The 13,438-nt window shown below is 35.9% G+C and overlaps 1 protein-coding gene across 10 annotated transcripts in view; it reads right to left on the bottom strand.

Annotated features, from left to right (window-relative positions):
* Positions 1 to 2,033: 2,033 nt before the first annotated feature.
* Positions 2,034 to 13,438, bottom strand: part of LOC102697957 (F-actin-uncapping protein LRRC16A) — a 113,057-nt gene continuing 101,652 nt past the window's right edge. For 8 of the 10 annotated variants that reach the window (XM_069194920.1, XM_069194919.1, XM_069194921.1 and 5 more), the window contains 5 exons: positions 11,081 to 11,129; positions 9,293 to 9,538; positions 8,589 to 8,738; positions 5,957 to 6,106; positions 2,034 to 4,339 (listed from right to left, as the gene is read on the bottom strand). In XM_069194920.1, coding sequence (XP_069051021.1) covers positions 4,170 to 4,339; positions 5,957 to 6,106; positions 8,589 to 8,738; positions 9,293 to 9,538; positions 11,081 to 11,129 — 765 coding nt within the window. In that variant the 3' untranslated portion in view covers positions 2,034 to 4,169. The remainder of the gene's footprint in view (positions 4,340 to 5,956; positions 6,107 to 8,588; positions 8,739 to 9,292; positions 9,539 to 11,080; positions 11,130 to 13,438) is intronic. The other 2 variants (XM_069194927.1, XM_069194928.1) reach the window with 1 other exon arrangement.

Genomic DNA, 13,438 nt, shown 5'->3' with positions numbered 1-13,438 from the left:
AATCAGAAGTTGAAGATTTGACACTACAAACATGAACTGATAGATACTGCTGATATACAGTACATCTTTCAGTTAGTTTTTTTAAGAGATCATACAGATTTTTCATGGGGTTTTAAATAAATTAGAAATCGTCTTTGGAGGTTTTAAAGTGCAATATCACAAAACCCGTCTTCAGTTCTTTGTGGTTCCGTCCCTTTTTACTTCGTGTCCGTTAAAATGAATCATAATAAATGTCTGCAGCGTTTTTCATTCTAAATGATCTGAACGCTTTCTATATAAAGGATACAATATATAATGATTATTCATCCACAATTAAAGTGCATCGTTCGTCCTCCTGAGTCCTGGGCGACGCGCGGCAGCCATTACGCACCAGAAGAACCGCTACAGAGCGCATTGTATCAAAGTAGTAATAATCTACATGATAAATATTTTTGCACGCTTTAATATAACTTAATACTTACACAAATATAAAACGTAACAGTGGGTTTCAAAAATCGACATTTGTTTTTAATTTCATGACGACTTCTCTAACAGGTGCATTGTGGCAAATACTCGGAGGACTTTAATGTGGACATAGACTGCCACCTGGCGGCTACATTGAGTCCAACACGACAGTACAGAAGTTTCTGTCTATTATAATTTCATTTCCGTAGAGCATGTGTCCTTTACAGCAGTGGCTCACAACCCCAAGTGTCTGTTGTCTCTTTCTAGTTAAGACCTAAAGCACCGGTCATAATTGATACGTTTAACCAATCTGCTTGCTTGTTTAGACTTTTGGTTAGTTCCTGCACTGCCAAGTTTCAAAAGTTACAGTAAACTCCATGCTTGAGCTTCATTCCAACAACTTCAGTAATAAGTACATAAGACTTTAGGCAGCTTCTCCTCAACATGGTTGCTCTGACGAAATACCTATTTATATCTGATCAGAGTATGATGAACAGAGAATGGTGGCGGTGGCAGTGAAATACAGTAACAGCTTCTCACACTGAGCATTTTTCGATCTGTAGAGGTCTGTAGAAATATCTCAGCTTGCGCACAAACTAGAAAATAACAGTTCCCCAGTACCGGGGCTACAGCATATGGAACGTACTGTATACACTGTGTGTTATACACTGCTAGCGTTTTAAACAGTGATGTAGGTTTTTCTTGTTTACGAAGGTTTACGAATGAAGGTATAGCCTGATCTAATCCCATTTCAAAACCCGAGCAAAACTGGGCATAGAAGGTGCTTTACAATGAGATAGCAGCTTGTTGTTGATAATGTTGGCGGGACTCTAATCAGTAAGGAACACAAACTTTAAAAATCGTCTCAAATCACATCAGAAATTGTTAAATTCACCGAGTTAATTGAATAAAGTCGTCGTCAGAAATGCAGAATAGTGCAATTAAATATTTCCAGTATCAGCTATCGTAAAAAGTTGTGCATTAAAAAAAACATTGCCATCTTGCAGATAACAGTAAAACTATGGTTTTTTGTAGCACTCTTGTTCAACGGCATTTCTTACACGAATTCATTCCTTTAGCCTACTGCGCCGCCTTGTGGCTAACTGTGAATTAAACTTCGCATGTGGAATCGGGGAAAAACGATTCCAAGCAATATTAGAAGCATATGACCTCCAATAAGAAGTTTCTTGTTTACTGTACAAAACTGCATGTTTTTCTCTTAACTGTGTTTGGAGAAAGAAAAATTAAATGCTTAAACTTAGTAGTGGAGGATTTGAACTGCTACATGTCACTTTGACGTTTTCAGGAAATAATCCCATAGAGTAACTTTACCAAGACAGCTGCATTCACAAAAACTTTAGTGCCACCTCAAATTTATTGAGACTCCAAACCTTTACACTAATGGCTTAAATGACCTGCAAATTAAAGAGCATATAAAACTTCCATGGTTAAACTTGGGTTAAGAACTGTTTTTTATTATTTTAAAAAAATAGGTTTGTGATGAATTACAGCAAATTATGAAACTGATTTTAGAAAAGTAGTCCATAATCCCATAATGACCTTTTATGGTAAAAAGTATGCAAGCCATCTTTCAATTTGTAAAATCATTTTATTGGTACAAATATACACATAAAGGAAACTCCACAACCTGTAGAATAGTTTAATGAAATTTGTAAAGTGTTATTTTAACAGGAAAAATATGTAAAATATTGCAATTAAAAATCTAAAAAACAAAACAGAACCAAGAGCCCATCTTTTAACAATAAAAAATCCAGTATTTTTCAGAAATAATACATCTGTATTTAAATATTGCAACCCCCATCTCCCATATTTTAAATTACACTTTTTTGTGCTTACAGTAGTGCACTACAAATCCCCTCAGAAAGTATAGTTCTGCCCTTTAAATAATGTAGATTTTTAGATGGAAAAAAGTCTTCCTTATACAGGATTAAAAACCCATCACCAAGCCACCCTTTATTCATTTTTAAATAAATTCTATAAAAAAAAATTGCTTTATCTTTTTATTAATGTGCTTTGTACCATATGAATACAGAGCCTGTGAACATGAACATGTATACATCTATGAATACATATCACACATGCGCATTTGACACAATGACGTCCAGCAGTAATTTCATTGCCTGCTTTTTAAAAGACAATTAAGAAACTATGTCCAGTTTATTCGCTTTACAAAATCATTAACGAAGATCTGTTATTTTATAAGCTACTTTACTGAGATGATTCACAGCTGAAAGAAAGCAGGCAGAGACAAATGTTAGTGCGCTCAGCTGAGAGGATATATGAGGCATGGCAAAAAACAACAAACTGAATCCAAAAACAAAATCCATTGTTCCAACTGCAGACTTGATGGGCACACAACAAGTCAAGTCAGGAAATCCATTCAAGGGGATGATCAATGATCACTTGCCTATGTTAATAATAGATCATGTAATTCCAGTGTCAGCTGTGCTGCAAATTGATTCAACCGTGAATGATCACCAATGAATACATTTGCAGGGGCAGGGTGTTACGAAAGGCTCTGAAACTTTTACTGTATTCCTGTGAACTCCAAGACAGTCTGCATATCAAGACGACTCCTAAAATGAACCCCTACACTATATAGATTTTGGAATGGCTGTTCACAGATAACAAAATATACAAATAAAGGTAAAATGTGTAGATGAAGACTTCAAGAATTCAGACAACAGCCTACAAATTCCCTAGATAAGGTAAAAAGAAAGACACAAGTATAGTGTTCTCCACAAGTGAAGACTTTCTAAATTCATGTTTAACAGTAGAAGCAGTGGCATAATGGAAGGCCCCTGCATGAAAACTAAAAAAAAAAAAAACAGCAAGCAAGGTTCCACAATGTGCGTAAAGGACTACTCAGCAACATATGATAAGACCTGAAATACTAAGAGCAGATATTTTATTTCACTATTTCGGATAAAATAAATTCACCATTAGTCTGCCTGACCTCATGTTTTGTAGTTCATGATTTACTGATAAAGAAATGTAAAATTTTCTAAAGCTCTGTGTACTGTAGGTACATTCAGCGACGTCACTGAGCACAGTATTTTTACCTCCCAACCCACACATATCCCTTGCTTTCACTATACACTCTATGAACATTGTGTAATCTACTTCAAATGTAATAAAGTAGAATTTAATTGTAATTTTTAAGGCTTTATGCAATAGTGCTTAGTAGCTCTTTAAGGGTCTTACTGTAGTTCTTCTGCTGCAGACAATAAAACTGCTCAGCTGGCGGATTTCCTATCTGTGCTACTGTACTGTACATATAGTGGGATTATTTGACTTTATCAGAATATGTAGTCAGAAAACTACAAGTAAGCCATGATTCACCATCCTTGGACTGATACTTTTAAATAATTTACATGAAGCACCTTTTAGCCAGTTTAATTAAATATATGAGTCAAATAAACCAGCTCAACAGAGCCATTCTGTAACCTCCATCAGCCAATTTTTGATGCTTTACCATTATATCAGAAACATGTCTCCTGAAAGAAGTGCTGAAGTTTAGTCAAGGCTAAGTACATCATCTGGTAACTCTACCTTTCCAAAGTAAGAACATCATCATCTCTTCTAATCAATTCAACTTGAAAACAGTGAAATAATAGAGTTGGGAAATTATGCCTGTACTGGGTTTTTAAATTCTTGATTGGGTGCTGAAGGTCAGATGCAAGAAGACAGTGCTGTTTGTTTTCTCATACAAAAATAAAGTCTTTGTCTGCTTCCTCCCCAGAGTCACCAGACCTGCTACCCTGGTTCTTGTCTTTGTTGGGGGACTTCTCTTTTGCCTTTGACCCATTGTCCTCCGAGTGCTGGCAGCTAGGGCTTCTGCGCTGGGCTGCTTCTGTCATGGAGGCTGGCCGCACTGTGAAGTGCAATTTGAAAACATTTACTGTAAAATCAGTTCAGTGGCCGAGGCGCCCTTGATCTTCATTTTCTTTTAAACATTTTCATACACTTATACTGGTCTTGTCAGGTCCTGAAATTGTTAATCAACAGATCTTTTTGCTTTAGGACGAAAGGTTATAAGGAGTTTTTTAAGATGATTTAACAAAATAGTAACTGATGGTAGTTTTCCAGGATTTGCAGCTTGCAATTGGCAAGTGTGTTATAACTGGGTGAGTCCGATTAAACCCAGACCAGTTAAAACCATACCTCAAAATGTGAAGGCCTGAGTAAGGGTCTATCTAAGCCTGTGTATTTAACATATTTACTATTACGCTTATATTTGTTTTACAAATGGACTGGGGAGACTATTTTAAATAGATGTGACTGTTTTTGAAAAGAATGTTTTAAAGATATAACACCCTTCTATGAACAAACCATGATTTTGAATTTCAAATAAAACAGAACACTTCAAACAACAAACATTGCACCATTATGTTCTTAAGAAGTGTACTAACTACAATACTTTGTTTAGCCAAGCAGTAGACAGGAAAGAATCCTAATCCTAACCCATAAAGGTGTCTCAGTTGTGCTAAGTACTTGCTCATCAGTACATTCTAGACCTCCCCAAAAGGAGGATGACAAACTGTAGGCTATTTTCCTGGTAGAGAATAAGGTTTGCTGTGGGAAGCTTACATTAATCACTGCCCTCTGAAAATCCACTGCCAAAAAGGAAAAGCTAAATACAGTGCATTTATTTAGCACTTTAATTACAACTGTAATGTTGGTGATGTTCTCTAAGTCTCTAAGAGCATAAGGGCAATTGATAATAACAGTCTTTACTAAAGGCTAAATAAAATAGAAACAAATATACAAGTTGAAGAGTTATGCCTAGGGCTATTTCGAGCTCTTCATGAGTGTCAATAACAATCCCTAAAATGCATTACGATTTATAGAACATTTACAATAATCAGATCTAACTTTTCAGAAACACAAAGTGAAAAAGACAGACCTGTCATTATGTATTATATACAGTATGAACAACATCCTTATTCTTAAACATTAACTTTCTTGACATGCAGTATGAAATTCACAGCCAGCCAAGGGCAAAGAAAAACTGAACTACAATGATGTGCATTCTGTGACATGAGAAGCAGATTGTTCCAGCTGGCACCAATTCAGGATTATTGTGGACATTGTATTAGTCATTTGCTCGTTAATCTTTTGTGCTTTTCTACAGTACATCTTGGAATACATTTTCCCCACATTTATTACTTTTAATGTTCACTGTAAACATGTTTGTGATACAGGAAATTGTCAATTGGTTTTGATATGTCTTTTGGAGGTATTACTCCAGTTTTCAAAGCTTGAAAAATGAAAATGTCAGACTTAAATCTGTATGCAGTGCCATTTGGAAAAGAAGAGTATGTAGATTCACTGAAGTCAGCTTCCTTTGCACATTTGAGAAGGAAATGAGCTCAAACTAAAAATAAAATAACAGATTTAAGTGCCAGAAAGCTGTTTAAAGGAATCTATACACCTTCTTACTGATTTGTAGAATATGACAGGTGAAAGGTGAAAGGTGAAAAGCTCTAACCGGGTCGAGGGTTGGACTTCCTGCGCTCCTGCTCACTCATTTCTTCAGCGGTGCTAGCAGAGTACTGCCGTGTGGTTCGCATTCTTGCAGCGATGGGCTTGTCTGGTTCATGATCTGTATCAAACGTGCTATCATCTCCAGAAAGCTCCACTGAGGAAAAGGAGTCTTTTCTTTAGCCTTTTACGCCAGCATTCAAATTGAAATAAAGAATGGATTTGGCCGATAATATTTTGTTGTCACAAGCTGTTAGCCAGATAACCAGTGTGGTTAAGTCGGGTAGCAAACGATGTGCTCAGATTACATAAACAACTGTATCTCAGAGTTAACACTTTTTAAATTTACTGCGCACAAATGGAACAATGTCTGTGCTTTACTGCAGTTTGTCTCTTGGTTTTCCCAGAATTAACATTCATACTAAACGTCTTAAGAAAGCGTCCATTCCTGCTATGTGCAAGGATTAGTGAATCCTGCACTGTTTGGGGTCTAACAAGACAGGAGAAAATGTTCTAATGTTCCAAGGATTATGGTCTAAAGTCTCTCATATTGTTTCTGTTGACACAAGTACAACAGAAACCGAATGTAAAAAATATTATTTTAAATAACCAGGAACCTAGACTGAAAGTAATGTACCACATATTTTAATTTTCATTAAATAAGCCCGGTTGTAACTTGTATGATTTGAACTGCAAATTGAAAATGAATGATTATTGTTTCTAGCGTTGGGTTTGAAAGTTTCAAAGTGGCCCTTTTTATATCCACTGCAAATTATACAGACAGCAATCTCAGGCATTTTCCTTATCTTCAAAACCTGTTTAATTAGTCCACCTAATTTTCACTCATTTTTAGTTTGAGTTCCCTTTTGCTATATGCTTTTTCTCTTTTGTCTTATTTTTAATGTTTTCTCTAGAAATTTGTTTAAGATTATAAACTATTCTTTATTTTCAATGCTTTTGCAAATCATTTATAAGACAGTCTTGGGTAAACTGTTGACATCTGGCAAAGCAAATCTTTTTATGAAAAAATATATGTGCTGTATACTCACATATATACTGTATAATTTCTTGCAAAGAAAACTCTAAAGGAAGATGATATATTTAGACCTGCATGTCTGTTGAGTGTTAAACAGGAATTTCACAAGTAAATGAAGAAATAATTTGCAGTTTGGCTCTGATTCACTTCTGACAGTCCATAGTGAAATGAGAGCATGATATTTCAATTATACTAAATTGCAGTATAACATGGTCATCTTTAGTAATAACAATATAGCCCCACAAACTGGGTTATGGGGCCTTTTTTATAGTTCATTGAACCTCATACCAACGCTAGAAACGTCACATGAATCAATGAAAGCTCATGAAGCCTAACACAACATGCAATACGGACAAGGTCAGCAACATACACATTGATTAGGGATTCTGGAAGGCAAGAGAGATTCACATGAGGCAACATATTAAGCAGTACACTGAATTAGAACTCAACAGTTTTTACAACACTCACATCAACTACAAAGAGCAGTATCCACAACAGTGATAATTAATTACATCAGCGATAAGAGCAGACACAAAAAGGCAATTCATTATGAAGATGTTCGAGTGGAGACCTGAGTCAGCTTGCGTTGGCTGCAAAGGAAGATAAGGTTAATTCCACACTGAAAATAAGCAAAAGAGCATTTCAATACACTGGAAGAAGGCTCAAAAACTAAAATACTGTTTCTCCTTTTTTTTAGTGTGGAATTAACCTTTACTTTGCTTCTTCCTTATAAATAGGTCTGGAGAAATCTAAACAAGTCTTGGAGAAGATGGGGAGCACTACAAGTGTTATCCTGGATTTAATCCTACTGCACTTATCCTCTCAACAATTCTATTGGTTTAAATTGTGCTCTTCCAGAGTTTAATTTAAACACAACAGATTTTGTGTGGTTTGGCACTTCTTATAACAGCATCCTTATTCAAAGAACTGCACTGTACTGTATATTAATGCATGTAACACGTATTCAATTCACTATTAACAAAGTTCCAGCAGAACTTTGTTAATTTATCCTCATAAACACTTGCTTCTACATAATTTTCCACTACGTCTTTGGTATCTAGGCACAGTGATAATGAGTTTCAACACTGAGATATTTTTGTGGGAGTTCCCTGCTGAACCCCTAGTAAAAGGGCCCTTCTGAGGTAAACAGGTGGGCCAGTCGTCTACAAACTTAACAGAGAAACATTTAGTGAGAGAAGCACCCACCTGCAGCTGGGCCTGAGAGGCTTGTTCAGTTAACCTCAGCCCCAAGTCATATCCAAGTTGTGCCCCTCGCTCCAGTTAGCTGAGCAGATGGGGTGTAGCTGCCCCAGTACGTGCCCACTCGAGGATTCCCTGCTCACCATTCTGGAGAGGTCACTGTCACACCCCTGTCTCTAGCAGTGAGTGCCTTCTGTGGCTGGCAGCTCAAGCTCTGCTGTTCTCTTTGTATTTAACATCTCACTTGGATATAGGAAAATATGGGGATATGGGTGTGCGGTCCTCAAAACCTTTTCCACTTAAAGTGACCCTGTCAAGTCAAGTTAAAGCTGTAGCTAACTACAGTAAGTTGTAGTTAAAGGAGTATGAAAGGGGACTGAAAAGGTGGGCCCCCAAAACCTACCTTCCTGTGCTGAAGCCCAGCTGCCAGACCCACTGAGGAGGGGGCTACTTTGCCCATCTTTTTCCTTTTCAGATGGGGCTCTCTTAAGAGCATGTGGCAGCAAAGCTACCTTTGGAGAAATATTTCCAGCTGGAGAATCGGGGATTTCATCTAGTGAAACGGAACAGACATCAGAAAAAATGTGAATATTTATCCCCTGGAAGCATGTCTATTGAATTTTCTTCACATTGGGTGTGGCGTGTATGCCAAGATATAACATTTGTCTCAGTTAACAGATGTTAATAAATACATTTAAAGGAGTCAATGTCTGGAGCATTCACACTACGATGAACATTATGCTTCATTAAGAAATAAAGTTATAATAAAAAAAATAAAAATGTGTGGAAGAAGGCAAATTTCAACGGTCATTTCAGTCCATTAACTTCATATAATTTCCATATGTCCTACATGTTGCAAAGATGGGTTGCTTTCCTAAGTATGAGAAATCCTAAAGAAAAAAGAAAAATTCAAAACTAAAACTGTTTTTTATTTGGAGAAGGCAACATATGACTTCAGTTTTAAACCAATAAAACATAATTAAAATAAAACTGTAGACTTTTTGTGCACAGACATGGCAGCAGCCTCTATCGGAGGCAAATCGACCGAGGGTGTTTCATTCTGTTTTTGACAAAAGGATGTTACACTTAGACAGCGACTGGACCTACCTATGCTCCTGCTGCTGCTTGTGCGCGGTTTCTGGGGGATTAGGGGCCGCGCGCTCAGGCTGGGCTTGTGACCCTGTATGGGCGGTTTGGGACTGGTGGGATTTGGGGTGGAAGAAGAGCTGCGGTTCCTCTGTGCAGCTTCATGCTTTCTTTCACTTTTTAGGCTTTTCTCTGTGGAACTCGCGGGCGATTCCCCTTTGGCCGCTCCGGATACCCGGCTCTCTGCTGGGGTGTGGTGACCCTTTGCTACACAGCAGAAGATGTTAGGATAAAATAATACACAACTGAAGACAGGGAATTAGGGCTGTGCTTCGTGCTTTTCATTTGGACCATTTTAGTACAGAAACAGAATTATAGCCACAGAGAAAATATCAATTTTACTGATGAACACGTTTTACCAATTAACGTTAAAGCCAATTAAGCCAATTAATATTAAAAGAAGGACACCACATTTAAGAAAAGAGATGAACAGGGGATTGTAAACATAATTTACAACCACAAAAACAGAAAACAACAGGCATTTGAAAAGATAAAGGTTGTGAATAAAAACATCATTTTGTAGCTACTTGCTTGTGTTTAATTTTGTAAAATGTATTTTACACATTATATCTTTTCCTGTAGTAAAAAAAAATATTATATTAAAATATTTAAAATATTATGTGACCCTGTCATGTACATTACATTGACTACACTTCTAATTCAACAATTTTCCTATTGTCATACTAAATGACACGAACCTAGACATGGAGCAATTTAAAACCTATAAGGTTTCATATGTTCTGAGTGAACAATCACACAACAGATGCCTTTGTCTGAAATCATGCTACAGACATGTTCTCCCTTCTCCTGTTTTAGCTATAATTCTTAACAGACTGATGATACAAGTCTTTTCTCTGCTGTACAGTGGTACTGTACATAGACAAATGTTTCTTTTAATCTTTAATATCTTGTATTGCTGTTTTTTTTAGATAGTATATAATTATGTGCCACGTATTACATAACTATATACAATTAAACAGATTCTGTGTGTAATGGGCTGCAGTCATTGTAGAGGATGGGTTTTATATTTAATGTATACTACAGAGATCAGCATTTTTAAAAATATAATATATTCACATTGCCTTCTTTTACAACAATAAATGATGATTTAGATACAATACATACAGCAAATTATTTTATTTAGGTAAAAATTGTGTAGAAATTTAGTCACTACACTACACTATAAAAAAAGATGCTCTGTAACCAGAAAAAAATCTACCAGATACTTTCCAGGACTTAAATGAGAGGAAATGATGGGAGGAATTATTAAAAGTGGAAATTAGGTGGAAGAGCATTTAAAACACAGAACAGGAGGCACTTTGATATGGAAAGGACGTGTGACTAAGAAACAGGCTACCCTGCCACCTTGTTGAAGCTGATACCCTGGTTTCCTAGAAACTTTCCTAGAAAGTTTCAAGAAATGGCTGGATGCGATCTTTAGACTAACACTAAAGTGAGCAAGATGGGCCAATTTGCAACTTCTTGTTTATAATCTGACTTCTTATCATAAATGTATGCATTGTTTTCTCATAGATCTCATAGATATAGAAGACATGTCAAGATACTGGCTTAAGTATATGGTAATAGGAATCAAATCTATTCCTATTCTGTTCTCTTGTATACATCCTCATGTATGATACTGGCAATGGTTTGGATGACATTTAACCTAATTAATCAAACTGTTGTATATAACAGCAATGAGAGCCTCATGGCCCAGAACCGTTCTTTTTTAGAGACGTACACACTTACCTGACACATTTCCGTCCATTCTATCCGGGCTGGATGAGGTATCATGTGTCTGGAAAACAATTCCATAGGACAAAAATAAAATTGACTTCATCATCATTAATCAGCATCCTTCGTTTAGGACAGACAGAAGGCATTTTGACTATATGCTCAAGTAGATATGGGATGTCATTAAATAAACACCACTCATATTTAAATTCTGCTAATTTGTCTTCTCGAAGATTTTGACGTTTTGCAGGATGTTATCAAATGACTGAATTTTGCAGTTATTTTTTTATTTTTACTTTTAATACATTTTTTTCTAAGTAATAACAGTAATGAAAATGTGTTTGTGATTTTGGAACCAAAATCCTGATCCCTGCTTAGTTTGATTACCTCCTCTACTGCAAACGTACCAATATAATAAGTTCTGCTCCCCCTGACAGCTATGATCTCTTCTGTGCCACAGAACCCGGTCTCCAGCTGCAGGAGAATTCTACACTGTCCAGGCTTCAACAAGGTGAGGTTACTTTCTGGCACGAGCCAAGTACCTGCATACTTACTGTAAGCACTAAGCGTAACAAAATTCTGAAGTCCAGACTTCTCTGTTACTGAATAATTCACATTTGAAAAGTTTTAAAAGCAGACGCATCTGCATTACTTTATGCCACTCTTACAACAAGGACTACTTTCATTCAAAGTGTTCAGCTGTAAACAGTAATATTTGGCTATTATTTGGAATATTTTAATTCTTTGTTGACTGTACAACAAAGAATTTAAAAAAATCAATCATAAAACAAAAAAACAGGGAATGGTACTTACTGTAATTTGTTGAGATTATATGCTCCATTCATTTAAATGTAATATAATAAAGCTTAACAACCCAATTCATGTTAAGGAACCATGCTAAGGTATTATCAAATTGATGAAGCAGAAATCATGACAGCTCTGTTTTCAAACCCATGAAGATGGATCTAATTGAGCACAAACTGAGGAGCGGAGATTAAAAGCCACTGAAGCGAGAGGAAATTATTCTCATCCTATTGATTTCTGTTCTGGATTTTCTGACTTTATGGCTATTTAAAAATAATTTGATCTTTTAAGTGTTATAATCAATTTTGTCCACTTGTATTGTACATTTGCAAAGAATTTTCTCTGGAGGAATCCACTAGAATTACTTGTTAACAGAACTAATTCATTCAATAAATAGAACTCTTGCTTACACTAAAATTTATTTGAGAATTTGTAGCAGTATATTTTAGCACTCTGTTTTTCTTACCCAATTCAACTAACTATTCTAATGCTATTTAAAGCATTAGAACGAATCCTGAAGAGTTATGTTCATAATCTTCATGGGAACAGTATTCACCCTCTTAGCATGAATACTTCATTTACTTTAGAATTTTTAGCATAATACATTGACTGGAATCCACCTGTTGTCTTAGGTTTTCTCAGTCTAAACCCAGACCAGCAGAGCAAACTAATATCTTTGCACATGCTTCCAAAAGTCCTTATTAATCATAAAACACAAAACAATTGATAATTTAAAAGCCCAGTCAATTACATCTGTGAACAGTACAGTGGCTCCCAGGAACAGCTGAACACTTAATGTAACACAGCAAACCTCTAAAGGAAAAGTTTAGGAAAGCAGAAATTTCTTATTTTTGTTATCGACCTTCCATGATAATTAATTCTAAGCTGAACTGTGCTCTCACTCTCCTGTCCTACAAGAGAAAAATAAATATTAGATCCATCCATGAGGTTTCAACAACAGCTCTGTTCAGTTTAGAACAAGGAAAGCAGGGCAGAATTTAAACAATTTATGTTAGACAACTGTCCTATACCTTAAGTTTTTTTAAATTAATCTGATGTTAAAGCCAGATAGATTCAATTAAAGCTACAAATCACACTGCAGTGAAAAAGCTGAGTCAAATGAATATTCACTACAAAGTCTAAACAAATTAATATTTTATGCAGGAAAAAAAACATCTCAATTATTTACAGATTTCTTATGTGTTTATAGAGTAACTTGAAACCCTCCTCCATCTTTGCAATATAAGCTCATTAAAACAGTTCCTAGCAGACTTTGATGGTTATACACTCTATGAAATGTCAGTTCCAAGCCAGATGTCAGCAGGGGAAAGCAGCAGGTGAATATCTGGTTTTACAGTAAATGAGTTACAGTGGTACCACGTATTGCAGCTAAAAAAATCCAGTGGCCGTAGAAAATATTAACCTGCACTGTATTTTACAACATTTTGTGTTACAGCTGGAAAATGTGATAGACTTACTTATTTTTATACATTTTTACCTAAACAACATCCTCTAAAATATAACTTTTTAAAATGTTTTGAGCTAAAAAATCTTCATGGGAAAAGTATT

Source organism: Lepisosteus oculatus, chromosome 10 (genome assembly GCF_040954835.1).
Source record: "Lepisosteus oculatus isolate fLepOcu1 chromosome 10, fLepOcu1.hap2, whole genome shotgun sequence".
Taxonomy (NCBI): Eukaryota; Metazoa; Chordata; class Actinopteri; order Semionotiformes; family Lepisosteidae; genus Lepisosteus; species Lepisosteus oculatus.
This window is presented reverse-complemented; position numbering and strand designations above follow the sequence as displayed.